The sequence below is a fragment of the Acanthopagrus latus genome, chromosome 12 (genome assembly GCF_904848185.1).
Source record: "Acanthopagrus latus isolate v.2019 chromosome 12, fAcaLat1.1, whole genome shotgun sequence".
Classification (NCBI taxonomy): Eukaryota; Metazoa; Chordata; class Actinopteri; order Spariformes; family Sparidae; genus Acanthopagrus; species Acanthopagrus latus.
The window spans coordinates 410,229-429,029 of record NC_051050.1 but is presented as its reverse complement, the minus strand read 5'-3'; the positions used below and the strand labels follow the sequence as shown (position 1 = coordinate 429,029).

General features: G+C 40.0%; 1 protein-coding gene across 3 annotated transcripts in view; it reads right to left on the bottom strand.

Moving 5' to 3' along the window:
* Positions 1–378: 378 nt before the first annotated feature.
* The window catches only part of nrg1 (neuregulin 1), a 55,329-nt gene continuing 36,906 nt past the window's right edge, over positions 379–18,801 (bottom strand). For 2 of the 3 annotated variants that reach the window (XM_037118094.1, XM_037118096.1), the window contains exon 8: positions 379–3,507. In XM_037118094.1, coding sequence (XP_036973989.1) covers positions 2,865–3,507 — 643 coding nt within the window. In that variant the 3' untranslated portion in view covers positions 379–2,864. Of the gene's footprint in view, positions 3,508–14,158; positions 14,360–18,801 lie in introns of all 3 variants that reach the window. The other variant, XM_037118097.1, reaches the window with a different exon arrangement.

The window sequence follows — 18,801 nt, the reverse complement described above, 5'->3', positions numbered from 1 at the left end:
AATGATTTATTAATATAGTATCTTCTATTTGTTCTGTAGTAAGTGATTGTTATCTACAATATGGAATTTAGGGATAAGTCTTAAACAGTTAAACAGAAAGTTGTTTTGTGTTAATCGAGTGTTATCAAAAATTTGATAATGTGGACATTTCAAATACAATAAGATCAATCAGAGCACAGTGCCCCACTACCACATTATGATTGTGTGTTTTCTGCACGAAAGAGTGACCAACAACTAACTAACATGTATTGCTCTGTCAAGAAGTGACAAATAGCAACACACGTCTACCAGTAAGGATACTTGTAGCCAACAGCAAGATGTAGTTTATTATTCAAATTAAAATGATAATGAAGTCATCTTGTCAGCCGCTGTGTCTTCAGTACAAAGCCTGACAACATTTTCTAATAGACAGAATCTGAAAAAAAGAATGTGTCTACTATTTCTATCCAGAATAAAAATAAAACAGCATGACATCCAGCTCATCTAAGTTATTAATTGCAAATAACTTTGTAATTCAACAGTAAAAATGTGTATTATTTATATTCATTTCACATTATTTCTGATTCTGATAATGCTACTATAATATCAATTGGTTTAAACCCAAAGCATTTTTCACATAATTGTCTTTTACAAATTTTAGCTTATATGATCAGATTTAAAACATCATAAATGGTCTTTTTCATTACAGCCACATAAGAGAATACATGTTTCATTGTATTCTTCAGTAATAAGGCAGAGAAGCAGAAAGAATGTTTGCTTTTCTCAGAAATATCTTGACACTGTGAAGCACAAAACAGAACTGATTTAATATTTAATAAGAAACACAGCACTGAAGGTTTTCATGGTGTATTTACATCACTCCTAGACTTAAAAGCAATGCATTGTCAGTTATGTTAAGCATACAAGTGACAAAATAAATAAGTACTTATTCTTTGTTTTGTATTAATATGCCATGTGGAACAGATGGCCATGTATACTTTACATCTTTTGAATCATATTTGTTTAAATATAAATGTATTTTTTATATAGCAGAAATAATGCCTGTAAGCATTACCAAATAAATAATAGTCTTCATGTGAATAGAAAATACAGCGGTATCGCCAGCAAACAAAACACTAATTACGTGGCATGTCTATGTCATCATACTTACTCATACAGACTGTCTTCTGATTCTACATAAAAATCATTTTAAGAAACACTTAAAGAAATGGTTACAGAGCCAAATGAAGGTTATTTATTGTGCAGTCTAGAAGTAGTGACACTCTTTGGTAGAACTATGTTTATGTCAGCAGACATGACCAAACAACCATACATACAGACTGCACAAGCAAGGTTAGTTGAAAAATATGCAAATGTGTTACATGTTGACTTTGAAAAATAAAAGTCATATTCAAACACATCGGAAATATGACTGAAGGAATAAAAGCTGTTAACCATCAGATACATATTTAGCAGTTCTGTAACCCCAAAATACATTCCTGAAGAACACATGGATATCTTCATGTTGAACAAAATTAGACATAAATTAAATCTTCGATTCTTCACACAGTTTGTAGATATTATTGCATTTAAAGATGCAGTCAGTGTTATCACACAGGTTATGGAGGGTACACTTAATTGGAGTGTTCTGTTGAAGAAAATAGAGAATGGCTGGTCTTCAAGTTAGGTTTTGGTGGCAACAAATTAACTGAGTAAGTTCAAATGAAGTGAAAATATGGATACCAGCTAACCAGGAAAGAAAAACGAAAATTCATTCATTCAAGATACTTTTGCACATTAAGGGAAATGTAGGATGCTACGCTGAACTTGAGCCATACTAAATGTAAGGATATGTCGGTCTAAGATATTTCAATTTTGACCAATCTTTTTGTGTTTTTGTTGTCCCTTGTAAGTTGCTTACTGTATGTATCTGCAATATCACACCCTTTTGCCCAATAGTAAACTGGAATTATGTAGATTAAATCCCACTATAGAATAACTAAAGAAAAAAAATCTACAGGTTTATTTTAAGCATTATGTTTTTATTTAGTAATTAGTATAAATTACATTAAAGAGCCAGACTGATTGCACCTTTATCTAACGGTTATAATATTAGCTTGCCAGCAGGTTACTGGACTATACAGTGACAAATAAAAACATTATTTTCTCTAACATCTTCTCCACCTCTTAAAAAATGCAGGTCATACCCTGATTTCTTATCCATTAAGATTAGTCCCAGTGTTCAGTTTTGAATACTATATTTCAGAAAAAAGAAATTCAGTGAGACAGCCCATAATCAGGGTAAATGAAAATCAAATAATGGAGTGGTGAGGTTGAGTGACAGAGGAGGACACCACACAAGCTGCTCATTATTCCATCACAGCATTTAAGGACGTAGCATGCACCCTGAACGCATAAATTTGATATAATAATAAAACTTTCATGTCGGTGGTCACTTCCAACTCCCTAGAGTTGGAAGTGACCACTGACATGACATTAAAAGCAGCCAGCGAGTTATTTTTTGATTGGTAACTGGAAGATTAAGATGGTGAGTACACGGTCCAGTATGCAATGTTGCAGTTCCCTTAAGCATACCAAACAGAAACACACCATTGATATTTTTTCTGCACTGTAATATACTGTGAGCTGTTGCTACATACTAGTGTATGGCACTTTACCTACTAGACATGAACACATTTGTACACTCCTTTTTTTTCTTCTTTTTTTAATGTATAAAAGTTTTATTTGCTACATCACTAAAATAAAAGTTTCATTTTTCATTTACACCGCAAATGTTTTATAGAAAATAAAGGTTTGATAGTGACTTTTTTCCTCCTCCTCCTCCCCCCCAACATTAAGGATTCTCAGCAATTTCTTACTTTACTTTACACAGTAACTGGATCTTGTTTGGTGGTTGAATTGGATGGCTTGACTTGCAGGTCATCATTTGATGATGCTGGGTTAGTCCTGCTACTGTAAACAGCCCTGCGCAAGTGGGCTGTAGCGCTGTCCGTAGTAATGAAGGGTGTGTGTTCCCCCTGAGGCTCCTGTGATTCATTCTTGAGCATGCTGACACCACTGGACTCCACATTGTGCAGCAAATGGCCATTGCTGTTGATTTTAGTGCTGCAGTTGTTGATGTTGTTGTTTGTATTAAGCAACTTCTCGGGTAATGCTGAGAGCATATGGCTGGCAGCTGTGGTGGTATGGTCATCTATGATTTGGTAGTTACCATTCTCCATCGAAAACAATGGGCTAGGTGGTAAGCTATGTTCCATATGGCCATGGTTGTAGTAGGCAGAGGTCCTCTTCTGTTCATCTCGGCCTGAGGACTTGTGTTGCCCTTGTGTTTTCAACAACAGCAGGGGGCGCTCCTCTTCACCAGAGGAACTTAAAGCCACTGATGGGACAGAGATGGCCAGGCTGGACAGGGGCACTGACATCTCTGATGGAGGAGACCCTGGAGTTGTAAGAGAGGTTTGAGACACTGGAGACAGCTGGGTTGGGGTCGTCATGGCAGATACAGACCTACGACAGACATAATAATGACAAAAACACTTTTTACACTTTAGTTTGAAGATGTTCATGCTTTAGTTTTACACATACCCTAACATCAACACTGAGCTGAGAAGATTGCTGTTGGTAATACAAGAAGTAATTTACTCTCATCCACACAGTTAAAGCTGCTGTGAGTGTTGTTTTCATATTGAAAAAGGTGTTGATAGTTTTATACTCCAGCATTAATTACTATTATTGTGTTTGAGGAAAGAAATCTTTTGGTATCCCCGACCACTTTATCTAATCAGGCCAGAGAACTCCATGAAGAGGCTGACTGCTTGTGAACGCACAGTGAGCAGAATCCCCCTGTTTACCGCCAATGGCAGACAGTATAAGCTACCAATTCCAGCACTCCTGGGGCCAAATGTATAAACCATGTGTAAACATGAAAAATGTACTTATGCCACTTACCAAGCAGGTTTCCAAATGTATGCAAATCTATAGGCAGTGAGACTGTGTGTAGTGGTACATATCTTTTACACCGCCATTTTCCATGCAGATTTCTTATAAAAATCCACAGGGGGAGAGAATGTGCATGGTGAACTGGTACTCAGGGGCGCTGCCAGGGATTTTGGGCCCCATGAAAAGAAATTTAATTGGGCACTTTTATAGGCCAGTGCAAAAAATGTGATGCTGTTTTATATAAAGCTATGCATTTTAATGATATTTTTGACTATCATCGTGAAAAGAACAACATGACAGTTTCTTGGTTACTGCTGTCTCCCTTGCAGTCCCACATGCAGGTCTAATTTATCTCCACAACTGTAGACTCACAGGTGGTGGCATTGGATTTGGGGTGAAAAAATACATATATGAGCCATAAGCAAAATAGAAACCTTGAAATTGAAATGAATACCACCCATGTCATGCTAGCTTACTTGGGAAGGAGCTAAACATTGCTCTTAATCTGAACTGTTTTTACCGCAATGTCCGCAACCTCAGGGAGACTGGGGTGCTGCTGACTCATCTGTTGTTAATCCTGCTAAAAGGAGCAGGGACAATGATTTAATATGAATATCTTGCTCAACGTTTCCCTACACTGATTGAATTTTGATGAAATGTAAGCTAACACCAGTCAGGTTAACCCAGGTTAATACCACTCACAGACTATAGGCTACCCACCTCTCTTGGTGGCCTAACTGGGTTATAGATTGACACCCTTTCTTTTGTCTTTCTTCTCTTTCTTTCCTCTCTTTCCTTTTTTGAAAACCAGATTTTGATTTTGGCATCATTGTGATCACTGTAGTTCTGGCGCATCTACTGATTGGAACTTAACACCTCACTGATAAGTGTGCTAAGGGATATAGTATAGAACGGCGGTCATTATCAGGAAATAGAGTTTTCAATGGGTCGGGCTGGCCCAACAAACCCGGGCCGAAAGAATACGCAAATGAGCCGGGTCGGGTCAGGCTTCGGGCTTCCCTTTTTATAAAACACATTTCTTGCAGGTTGTTAATTATATATTGTTTGTTATGAATCGTTGCTGTTCACGTGTGTTGAGGAGTAATTCTGGATGCTGCTTCACGGGAAGGGACATACGCAGACCTGATGCTGCTGCGTAAGATAACAAGTGTATGAGGAAAACAATGCAGGCGCGTGGGGAGTCGGGTTTGGGCCGGGTTCGGGCAGACAGTTCATGCTGGTATGTCGGGCTGCGTCAGGTTGGCACTTAAAAACCAACGGGGCGGGTCGGGTCGGGTTATAATTTTCAGGCCCGTTGAGAACTCTATCGGGAAAATAACTCCCGACAGGATGTTTTGTCCTGACGGGACTTATTGTCCTGATACTGATTGCTGTTCTATACATTATCCTGCTTATTACACGGCTACTTGCCAACATGAAAAAAAACTTCACACGGTGTGTCTTTTTACAATTCATTTGTTACCATTCATAGTGTTTTTCAGCAGAGAAATATAGTTCGCCAATCCGACGACAAAGACGTAGAACACAGCTGATCAATTGTCCGCTGAAATCCAAGTCCTCTAACTAGTCTTTTAAAACTGACACGGCCCATCCCAAGCTCTTTTTGGTATTCAGTTCCTGTCGATCCTCTTCTGGCCCGTTTTGAATGACAGAGACGTTGATAAAATTATCAACGTCTCTGTCATTCAAAACGGGCCATTTCTTTTCTTCCCCTTTGCTGCTTTCCTCTCTCTTTTTCCTTTCCTTCCTCAGCCTTCTGCCAAGTGTCGAAATCACTGTATTTTCCAAAAATATTAAAGTTAATGTAAAACTCATCCATACTAGTGGCCTAGGAGTAAGTTTTTCGCATATGAAGTAGGCTACAGATCAGCTGACGTCGCTTAGTGACCAAATACGCTGGGATGAAAAGTGACCGGACTACTTGTGGAGCAAAGATACTAGAGTGCGGAGTGCTACGAAATACGTGAACCAGAGGCAAAAAGGCAATTATTTGACAGCAGCCAAATATGTTTAGTAACAGTCAATTACACGAAAATAACTGACCACCGAATGTTGGGAAGGCCCATCCAAGTAAATGGAGCATTCAATATGTGTGTCAGTGTGCATTATGATAGTTATAATGACAATAATCTTTATATAAATTAACAAGTAAATACATGCTCTTTAATGCAAGCACAGATTTTCCTGTATAATTCAGGAGTAAGAATCCTTCAGGACTCAGCACTATAAGGGCTGTAGCTGTGTAATGGCTCTGCCACATGACCCATAAGCTGCTCTGGTGTTGTGAGAGGACATGCCAATGCGCAGTTTATGGTAGAATGAGGTTTAAGGAGCTGTACTGGTGTTCTAGCCCATGATGATAGCCACTCATCAAGCGGAGACAGCGCAGGGATCCCTTGTCAAATTGATGATGATGTGAGATGTGTCTCCTGGCCTCTCACTCGGAATCAGATCACTTCTAACTCCTCCAAAGACTGTGGCTTTGAACTCACAGCTTTCACCTTTCTGCAGTTTCACTTCCTTCATTTTGTTGCAAAAGCAAGAACTGAACTTGAAAATTTTGAAAAATTCATCTGCGATTTTGATCAATCATTACATCAAGTTCACTGTCCACATAATTAAGCATCCTGTTCTTCAACTGCTTCTTTGCTTATGACATTTCTCCTCAACACTAAACTAAATTCCGGCCCTTTGTATACAAATTAGTTAATTTGAGGCATGTTTAGAGCCATGTGAATTGGGGGGATGATCATACTGCTTGTGCTTGTGCATAAAATTTTAGGATGATTGAGATGTATATGGAAAAGAACAGTGGGAACAGCCATACATGGAGTTTTATACATTTGATGAAAAGACTGTGTATGCATGTTTCCCAACCCCAATCTGTTTCCCACAGATTTCTACACTTGAGTTTTATACATTTTGCCCCTTGTGACAACTTTATATAAAGACGTCAAGTGATGAAAAACAAATATATTTGTACAAGTGTTGTGATGTAGAGAGGAGGGAGAAGTTTGCTAGCTGCAAAAACGACAGGAAGTTACAAAAACAACAATGTTGATTTTTTTTTTTTCCTCCCCAAAACTCTGCCCTCTGCACTGAAAGTGTATGCTTGCAATATATCATTGCTTGGACAGATTTCATGCGCCCTTCTCTTCTCACTTAGACCTCTATACTCCTGAAACTTCATCTCTCAGATCTCTCCTGCACGGAAAGGAAATGCACGGAAATGATCCCTGCCTCATCACAGCTTCAACTGCTTTAGTACTTGGAGCATCTTGTACGGTCAGGTAATTCTTTAACCTTTTACCTTTTTTATAGCCTTAAACGTTAACCACGGGTAGCACAGCCTGTTCTGTCAAACGGATGTTTTAACAACTGGAGGTAGGTAAATTAGTTTTTAATTAAATTGGAAGTGTGCACATATATATCAGCCCCTTATCCCACCCTTACCAATACATATGCCTTTACATTTAGCAGATGCGTTTGTCAAAAGCGATGTACAGCATTTTATAAATACACTGATGGTGGTGGCTGCCATGCATGGTACAAACCAGCACATGAGGAGCAGTTTGTGGTTCAGGTTCCCAATGAGACTTCCCCTTCAACCAGTGACCTTCCAATAACAAGGTGTTGGCTCTACCTCTGAGCGACAGCTGCCTCTGATAGGTCATTTAGAAGTTTATAATTTATTGATTGTCAGTCTTCCTCTCATAGTGAGACAACAGAAAATCCATAAAGCAGAGCACACACAAGTGGCACAGCTATATCTATATGTTAACAGTGATCATTATCATTTGACAATGGAAGTTTGATACATGAACACATTTTATTTAATGAGTTGTGTAACAGTGAATTCCGCTTGCATCATGATTAGGAGTCACACAGAGGATATGTAGTTTATTGGTCATGTGAAGGCTTTTCCTGGCTTCATTTCCCAGCTTTGATCATTTGCTCAATCCAATTTCGGAGGAGGTAAAGATGTTATAATTTAAGGTTGTCATAGCTATACCCAGTAGCGTAACATCATGGTGATAGGCCCCGGTGCAAATAACAAGCGCACATTCGTGCACACTGCACGCACACACACACACACAAACGTGGACACACACACATAGCCACTCGAGAGAACTGCTGTTGCAGGGGTGGACTGGTCTTCGGGAGTACCGGGATTTTTCCCGGTGGGCCGATCAATAATGGGCCGATAATTATTATTATCTCTTTTATTTATTTTTTTGTTCTGCGACACCTTGCCTTGGTAACTGTGATAACTCTCCCGGCCTGGGGAGAGAGACATGCAGTGGTTCGGCCCACAGTGCTCAGCCGCATACACAGCAGAGGGGTGATGAGAGGCTACAGAGGCCCAGGAGTGCCACCCACACATGTTCTAGACCCCCCTCATCCAATCACCTTTAATGATGAGCAGTCAGTGATGACAGAGATAGAGATAGAGGTAGAGACAGAGAGAGAGACAAACAACAACACACCAGTGCACAAAGAATAGAGTAACAAAAATGGAGAATGCAAGTATAAAATGCAAAGGCGGTGCCGAGAAATGAAGGGAAAACAAAAGAGCGTGAGCTTACCGACCCACCCCCAGCTATTTCATTCACAGAAACAGGGCCCTGTGGCAATTATGGATAGCTGCTTTCTTTTTTTCCTCCGTTCATGTGCCCCTGATGGCGTCTGGGCCCCAGTGCAGCTGCGACGGTTGCACCGCTGATACTTACACCACTGACTATACTTCACTTCAAGTCCAACTATAAACAGTTTCTATAATCTGGCTTCTATTCACTACCTCAGTATAGGCTTTGCAAATTCCCCTTGCCCCCCCAAAAGTACACACACTTTTCAGGGTTTTTTTGTGAATCCTTTATTTGAGCTTAGAAAGTAGTGTATGCACGCATCAAGCCCTGGTAACACTTTACAATAAGAAACACAAAAAAAGGAGGGAATTCTTGAATAACTTTGATTGAAGGACTACGTAGATGATGATGATGATAAGTCACTGGAGAGCAGGCTGGGAGATGATATATTAATGAATGATTAGGTAATGATTAGCTTATAAATATCTGTTAATTGTCATACTGACCACTTTTTTCTTGAGTTGTTCTTGATTAACTATCAATCACCTTCCAACTGACATGAACTAGTGATCAATCATTTAATTCCTAATTACTGAATAATTAGTGACTGTTTTTATGTAAAGTGAGACATCATGCTGAAATAGGCTTCTTAAATACTTACTGAAACATTAGTTACTCTTTTTTCGTAGCTTCAACTTAAGTGAAATATTATACTGAGTAGTTACCCATGGGACTCACTAAAAACAATTACTGAATAATTGTACCTTTTGTGTACCTTCAAGTAATTCATATTTATTGGGTCTACTGGGTAACTACTTAATGGAAAGTACACAAAAAAGAAACTGATCAGTCATCACTTATTAACTGTAGCAATCTGCCCAGATTAACTTGTGATATAACTTTAACCAGTGGTGTAGATATACAACATATAACTAATGTCACTAATGCCAATGTAGCTCCTCAGGGACTTAAGCTGTTAATTTTTTAATTTGACAATATAACCTCTCACAACACATTAGTTGCGGTGGTAAGGCTACTGGTAGCTGGTAGTTGTTGTAATATGCCAAATTGTAATTTTAAGGGTCAATGTTCTTCAGGCGATGAGGTTAACTAGCTAATATGTGCTAACATTAGTTGCACCACCCACCTAAAATCCAGAGCTGAGTTCTTCCCTCCCTAGATAGCATACAACCATTTACACCTGGACTCACCTAGCCCTAACAACCCACATGAATGTCAGTTGGGTCAATGACCCACAAGTGGCCCAAACGACTCTGAAACTCAAAGCCCCAGATGTCCTTAATGGCACTGAAAGGACCCACACAGATTTGAAAAAAACTGCAACCCTTCTCCAGTTGGTTAGAAGCCTTCTGGATGAGAAGTGAAATTTCATCAAGAAACTGAAACAAGTCCAGTTGCCTACGATGCAGCAATCACATAACTGTATGGGCTGATGGAATGTGATCCATGTTATCCATCAACATTAATTTTCCTAAGCTGCAGACACAGTTGTGCAATGCACATCTGTAGTGTTGCAAAGGCTGTTGCTCTCAGTGTGATAATGCACCTCAAAGGGGGTGGAAGACCTGTTAGGAAATTGCCCATGAACAAAAATGTCCACTGTAATGCTAATATGAGTTGTTTTTAAGTGTTGATGAGAAACTTCTTGAGGTTTCTCAGGAGCTCAGACGTTCCCCTGGACCCATCTCAGATTGTTGTGACACACCAAGCCCAAGTCCTTGTGCTACACATTCATACATACAAATGTCCATGACAGAGTGATATATTTCATGTAAATGTATCTCTTGTGTACATAAGCACATGTGATCCCAAGGTTTATTAGTGTGAATGCTAAAGGCATTCACACTATTGTTCTTCTGGAATTTTTTATCTTTACCATTCCTGATTCGGTACGTTTTTTGGCACGCTTCTTCTCCTACAAATATTGAGCTATTGAAACTATTTTACCATCAAAATGTTCAGCTTTTTAAGGACATTATGGTGTGTAGTTTTCTTTTTTCTACCTTCTATACTTTTGGAAATTTTCAGCTTTTCCTGGCAAATTTTGCCCATTCATCCTTATGGGAAATTTTTCAAATTTCATTTTGCTATAACTTCAGCTTACGTTCAGTGATTGAAACCGTTCCACTATCAAAACGTTCAGTTTTTTAAGGGTCTTTCAGCCTTGTGCTTTTAAACTTTTAAACTTTTTCAGAAATTCAGCTTTTTCAAACAAAAAAAATACATTTACATGGACGGGAAAGTCTTCAAATCCTCTGCAAAACTCCTCGACTTTCAACCTCTTCTTGTCCCTCATACTTTGAGCTAGACACCCAACTTTAAAAGACTCACAAGACCTTGAACTATTGGACTTGTATTCAGTTTTTAAAAATATTGTACGGTTTTGAAATAATCACAGTTTTAGTTTTAAGGATTTTTAGCCCGTCTTCTGATTTTATAATGGATGTGTATTGCGTCAGCAAGAGTGTGTGACATCAACTGCCGCACCACAGATTGTAGAGCAGCTGGAAAACCGGAGAAAAAATTCTCTTAGCTGCCCGTAGGTCAACCTCGACATGGCCTCTGGCAGCTGCCCTTCACAGGCGATAACTCTCTTGCCATGCATTGTCAAATATGTGTAATATTAGATATTTGGATTATGAATATTTGCTAGCTAATCATACCTGGCCATCTATTATGTAATAACTTCTGAGCTGTTCTCTCTCTCTCCCAGAGCCTGGTGGGCAGCGTAGGGTCATCAGCTAGATTCAGCTCACCTGTTCAGGCTACCAGGCTATAAACTGGTGGCTAATAATTTGTTAAATACATTCCCCTTGTTAAGTAAAATCTCTTGTCTTTGCTCCCGCCTTGGAACAACCCTGAGGCAACAATTGATAATATAACATTATAATGATAGTGTTCAATTTCACCGAATAAGCGAGAAGAAATGAGAAATGCATACTTTTTTTGTTTGTTTATACTTAAACAATCCTAAACATTTCTAAAGAACATGTGGTGAGAGAGTAATCTAGAAATAGCATAACATACAAAGTACATCAATACAGCATTCATTAGTATTGACACCTGTCAGATATTATAGATCTGTGCTACCTAGTGCGTTAAAACCTGCTCAGACTGGGTGGGTTTTTTTTTTTGTTTTGTTTTGATTTTTAAATATATGTAAAAAATTTTTATGGCTTTAGTTTCAGAAGTGCATGCACACGGACCTGTCCAAAACCAAAATGTTAAAATTTGCCTCTTTCAGTTAGAATTTCATCTATTGTGGGTTCCATTTGCAAACCTGAACCAGCGTAGTTGCAGCAGGTATACCTGTCATCAACAACATAAAACCTTGAACACAGGACTAGAATTCAAAATAATAGATCCTGTGCATTTTACTAAAACACTAACCAGTGAATCTCAATTCTGATTTTGTGGTGAAGATCAAAAGGTTCCTGTTGCTAACATAATTAATCTTTCAGTCTTGAGTTCTAAAGAGCTGAGAAAATGTATTTGAATTGAGGGAAACGTAATGTATGCATATGGTAAAGGGTATTTATTTAATTTTTGTTTACTGTACATAGTTTATTAACACTTTAACTAATTAATTATTAATTAATTAACCCATCACAATGTATCTCCAATAATAGTGTAGCATTTTGGTTAACAGTATATACAGTTGCAATCAAAGTTATTAAACCCTCACTGAAAATTAGGGTTATTGGCAAAATGTACAAACTAGCTGCTGTTTGCAGTAAACAAATCAAACAAGACCAATTTAAGTAGCCCAACACAACTAATATTACATATGGTTTCTCCAAATTCAACACAAAATGCTACTTTTAATGAACACTGCAGTCTCAACCCCTTCATGACAAGCATCTTCAGTACTTAGTAGAGCACCCTTTCGCTGTTATGACCTGCTGCAAACGTGATGCATAGCCAGACACCAGCTTCTGGCAGCATTCCTGAGAAATCTTAGCCCATTCCTCATAGGCAAAGGCCTTCAGTTCACTAATTTTGTTGGGTTTGCATGCTGCAACTGCCTTTTTCTACCAGAGATTTTCAATGGGGTTCAAGTCAGGTGACTGTGACAGTAAGGTTAGTGGCCGGTATAGAAGGAGGAAATGATAATTTGTCATCGGGCACAGACCCGATCTAACAGGTCCTCAAACTGGGCTCCGGTCAGCCTGAGGTACCACTGGAACCGGTCGTCATCCAGACGGAGCTCCTGGAGGAGACAGTGAAATTACCCCAGCTCCGGGTGTCTCCAGAGGACTTCATTAACCCAGACACGATGGCGGTTGGTTTTCCGGCGTTTCTGGGACTTGTATAGCAGGTACACTGGTGATATCAGCCATGATCGATGTGGAAAGAGAGTGGGTTGAGAAATACCGGTTCAAAAATGAGCGTGCAAGTGTCGTCTTTTTTTCCCCTTGAGTGTCAAGCGCGACAAGTGCGAATACAAGCAATACAAGCGTCTCAAGTGATTGTATTTGTGTCTGTCACGTTTGGTCTGAACGCCCCTTTAGACAGACAAGCCACTGGGCCAATTCTCACCTCTCTGCTGTGTCTGCAGCTGAGCACTGTAGGCCGAGCCAATGCATGTCTTTCTCCCCAGGCCGGGAGAGTTATCATACCGTAAAATACCAAATAATAGGCAGGGCGTTTATTTGTTTCAATCACAGACCAGGCGTTTATTTGGGACCAGGTGGTAATTTGGGACAGGCATTTAATTCAATGGTTCTACATCTTCTGCCAGTTGTTGCGGCGGAGGAAACGATTTAGCCAACCAGCACTCGCGTCAAAACTCCTCATCTCTGCTGTCACTCACGGTGGCGTACATTTGTTTCTCCATCGCCCTGATAATCTCAAGTGACTGTGTGTGTGTCAAAACATGTGCGCATGAGTGTGTGCTTGTGTTGTGTAGGGCGGGGATGGGGGGCACAAAAAAAATATTTGCACCGGGGCCTATCACCATCATGTTACACTACTGACTGTATCTCTAGGAAAATGCAGTGGCTTTGCTATCTTTTTCTGTCCTTTTCCTTATTTGTGCAAGGCAATGATCTCTTCTCTGAACATTTTGGACAATTCTCTTAGCTTAAGCCATATTTCATACATTCAATTAAACATCATCATCAACAGTCCTGGTATTTGAGGTGTTCTATCTTAAGCACACCTGATTCAACTAATGAAGCCCTTGACTGGTTGCATCAGGTGTGCTTGAGACCACACCTGATTTGCAAATGTGTGCTCTGAAGAATTCTGTTCAGGGGGTTGAATATCTTGCAGTAATCATTGAAAGTAAGATTTAGTGTTGAATTTGGATAAAATCCTTGTAATACTAGTTTTATTTAACTATTTAAAACTTTTCTTATGAGATTTGTTTATTGCAAACACCTGAAAAAATGTACATTTTGCCAAAAATATTATATTTTGAATAATTTTGATTGCAACAATATTGAGCCTAAAAACAGTGGCCTTCTATATTATTAAATATTTAGGATACATACTTTTTAGAAGTAAAGTGTTATTTACCAATTTCAATTGCTGATATTGTCCTCTGAAAGCCTTTGTTGTTTGTTTGTTAAAATGAATCAATCCGTTACCTTTTACTTTAAGACAAGTCCCTGTTGAAGTTAGGTGTATCTTGGCCCCTCTTTGAGTGAGCACCTAAGTCTCTGGTGCCACCAGTGGCATTCAGACGACCCCAGTCGCCCCGTGTGGCACGTTGGTTATGCTCGGGCAATGACATCACCGAGACGGACTCAGTGTCAGATAGAACACTGTTGCTCCAGTCATTACTCCAGCTGCAGAGACAGGGAAGGGCGGTGGTTTACATGGAGACAGGTTTCAGACAGGCCTCTAGACCATGACATAAATACATTTGTGAGTCAAATTTCTGTCTGAGCCTTTCACAGCAATTTGCTCTCAGTAACTCACTAACCCTAACCAGCATGAATTTCTTACTTTCTAATGCAGTTTTCAATAATATAATCAGCAGCTGGAATTACTGGAATTTGCAAGTATTTCTTCAGCCTATCAGGATTGAGCCTCCCAAAATGTCCAAATTAATGGGTGAGACACTTTAGTAATCCTATTGTTCGACAGTTCTGGATGGCTTTGGTGCCTAGGATGCACAGCATTGACCCAGAATTCAGTTTGTGGTACAAGTTGCCAGGTCAACCGCATAGAAGATTCTGTATCCTCTGGTCTAACAGAGTGTTCAAATTTTTTTTGTCACTGGTGTTTTACTGTAACAGAAATAAAATCAACAGTTTTCCTTCCAAAAATTACTTTTAGGTCCTAAGTAATGTTAATGTTGTGGCTGAGTGATCTTCACACAATGAACTTATAAACCCTTGATTCTACTGGAGACACGTCTGTTGCCCATATGGCCTCATATGCCACTGGGAGCATTTCAGGGAAAAAAATGTTTCTATACTTCTGACTGTAGTCCTTGCTGCTAGTTTGACGTACATGCCCGAAATCTGTTACATACATCTATCGCAACTACATTTACATAAAAAGCTCTTGGTGACACTGCCTCAACTCAAAAGGAAGTCAACCCTTCTGAATTTAGTTTATTTTTGTGATAGTACACTGCTCACAAAAATTAAAGGAGCACTTTAAAGAAACACATTAGATACATCAGGTCTCAATATGAAGTTGGATATCTATACAAATAACGACAGGGCAATGTCTTAGGAACAAAAGGATGCCAAGTCTTTTAATGGAAATAAAATTTTTCAGCCTACAGAGGGTTCAATTGTGTAGACACCCTAAAATCAGAGTGAAATGAAGATGTGGCAGGCTAGTCAATTTTTTCAAAAACTTAATTTCTGCAACTCAAAATGCTTTTCAGTATCTTGTGTGGCCCCCACGAGCTTGTATGCATGCTTGACAACGTCGCGGCATGCTCCTAATGAGACGACGGATGGTGTCTTAATGTCCCACAGATGTTCTATTGGATTTAAGTCAGGGGATCGTGAAGGCCATTCAGCTGTTTCAATTCCATCATCCTCCAGGTACTGCCTGCATACTCTTGCCACATGAGGCCGGGCATTGTCGTGCATTAGGAGGAAACCAGGACCTACTGCACCAGCGTAGGTTCTGACAATGGGTTGAAGGATTTCATCTCGATACCTTATGGCAGTCAGAGAACCATTTCCTAGGCAGTAGAGGTCTGTGCGTCCCTCCATGGATATGCCTCCCCAGACTATCACTGACCCACCACCAAACCTGTCATGTTGAACGACGTTGCAGGCAGCATAACGTTCTCCTTGTCTTCTCCAGACTCTTTCACGTCTATCACAGGTGCTCAGGGTGAACCTGCTCTCGTCTGTGAAAAGTACAGGGCGCCAGTGGCGGACTTGCCAATTCTGGTGTTCTTCAGCAAATGCCAGTCGAGCTCCACGGTGCTGGGCAGTGAGCACAGGGCCCACTACAGGACGTCGGGCCCTCAGGCCATCTTCATGAAGTCTGTTCCTGATTGTTTGGGTAGAGACATTCACACCAGTGGCCCTCTGGAGGTCATTCTGTAGGGCACGAGCAGTGCTCAGCCTGTTCCGCCTTGCACAAAGGAGCAGGTATCGGTCTTGCTGATGGCTTGAGGACCTTCTACGGCCCTGTCCAGCTCTCCGAGAATAACCACCAGTTTCCTGAAATCTCCTCCATGTTCTGGAGATTGTGCTGGGAGACACATTAAACCTTCTTGCTGCAGCACGTGTGGATGTGCCATCCTGGAGAAGTTGGACAACCTGTGCAACTTCTGTAGGGTTAAGGAATCGCCTCATACTGCCAGTAGAGATAATTACTCAAGCCAAAACCAGCATGAGTGAAAAATCCGCCAAAAAAGATCAAGAGGGAGAAACTTGAAATGACCTCCACATGTAAAACCAGTCCTGTTTTGAGGGTTTTCTAATTGTTGCCACTGTGGTGCACCTGTTGTTAATTCCATGAACACCAATACAGCTGAAAGTGATTAACGATGCCCTCAGCTGCTTAACCAACCAGAAAATTATCAGACAGGTTTAACTGATTTCATGCCAGGCCCAATAAAAAAAGTGTCCCTTTAATTTTTGTGAGCAGTGTAGTTTGTTGCACATGATGTACACCAGGAGCAGTTTGGGGTTCACGATCTTGCCCAATCACACTTTGACATGCAGACCAGGGGACTCAAACCAGCCACCTTCTGATAAAAAGACTCTACCCAGCTCTACCCCTAAGCCACAGCCACCCCATAATATAGGTGATTGGCCAAGAAACAGAAAGTTGCTGTAACTCGGTTGTACATGGTTGCACAGCACAGAGACAAGCTTCAAAATTTCTGGAACAAAGTTTTTTGGAGTGATAAGACCAAAATTTAACTTTTTGGCCACAACCATAAATGCTACATTTGGAGAGGAGTCAACAAGTCAAAAAAAAGTACACCATTCCTACTGTGAATCATGGAGGTGAATCGCTGATGTTTTGGAGATGTGTGAGCTACCAAGGCACGGGGAACTTGGTCAAAATTGATGGCAAGATAAATACAGCATGTTATCAGAAAATACTGGAGGAAAATTTGTACTCATCAGCCTGGAAGTTGCACACTGGACATATTTGGACGTTCCAACATGACAATGATCGAAAACACACAGCAAAGTCGACCTGTCATTGGCTACAGCAGAAAAAAGTGAAGCCATCTCAGTCTCCTGACCGCAGTATCATTGAGCCACTTTGGGGCGATCTCAAGTTGGGGAGTTCATACAAGACAGCCCAAGAACAGGAACTGGAGGTTTTTTGCCATCTTAGAAAACAAAGTGCTGCATCCACATCTACCACAAAATACTTCAAGCTGTCACTGGTGTTAAAGGGGGCAATGCATGTATTAAGAACTAGGGTATGTAAAATTTTGATCAGGGTCATTTTTGGGTAGTTTCTGTAGTAGGGTAGGGTTAGGGTTAGCCCTAACCCCTAACCCTAATATAATATATATATATATATATATATATATATATATATATATATATATATATATATATATATATATATATATATATATATATATATATATATACACACACACACACTGGTAGTGCAGCTAAGATAATGGTTTCCTCAGCACAAAATAAGAGCTTTGGGATGGCCTGCAAGATAGCAGACAAGAATGACTCCCAGTTAAAGCAAGGACACAACAATAGTCCCTAGTCTGCCCCCCTAGTGAGTACATTCACTCCCACAGTCCCCACTCAGCAATGCCACTGCTATTACGGACAACCACAGAAAACAAACCATCACTGGTAAAATGGACCCCTACAGCAAGGTCACATTATACTGATACATTTAAATGTATTTTATTCAAAAATGTAATGTATGTTTACAATGCATGTCCCAGTCTAAGGCCATTTCATACTCAATAACAGCGTCTGCGAAAAAGGGGCAGGTGGCTCAACCCTAATCTGTTTGTCTTCCCAGACACCTCTAGATTGACTCCTTTGAGTGTGGGACTCTCTCACCAGCTACATGCCCCCACACAGGCCAGTCAGCAGAGACACGGCTGACAACACAGCTGATGGTGCCTGCTTCAGATTCAGGCCTGTGAGCTAAGCTCTGTTTATTTCTGCTGAAATTGTTAGTTTTGTCCGTGGCCAAAATGTTAAAATTATGTACAAGTACAATTAAAACCTTGTTTGGACCCTTTATTTCTGTTGTATCTGCTAGCCTACAGTGTGGCCACAAATAAAAACATATGTTGGCTCTTGTGGTGCCAAGTCACTATGTCTAATTGAAACTAGTCTTTGAGAATTGCTCTATGTGTCACACTTCTGACAGCAGTTCCTCTGGGTGTGACCTAACCATATTTTGCAAGCTATTTGGTTTCCTTAAAACTAAAACACTGTGACATTTGACGGGCATGTTAAATTTAGAGCTTAAATGTCATGGACATCTTATGTAACAATATCTGTGAGAAGTGAAGCCAAGGATACTTGTTCATCGAACCCAAAACCACCTTTGAGTTGGGATCTAAATGATTCTGAATTTTACCATCAAATTGACCCAGAAATCTGCATCAATGTTTGAAATACTCAAAAAAGCAGCATTTTCTCTGGATCAAAGGTAGGACCAATTATCTTCTTCTTGCATAATTGTAATAAATACCTTCATCAACTGCTTCACTGACTCCCTGGTTTGTGTGTATTAACAAAGACAAGAGTCTGGGAACTACCTACCCAAACAATGGCAGCAACACTCCCGGACGGCAGTGCCC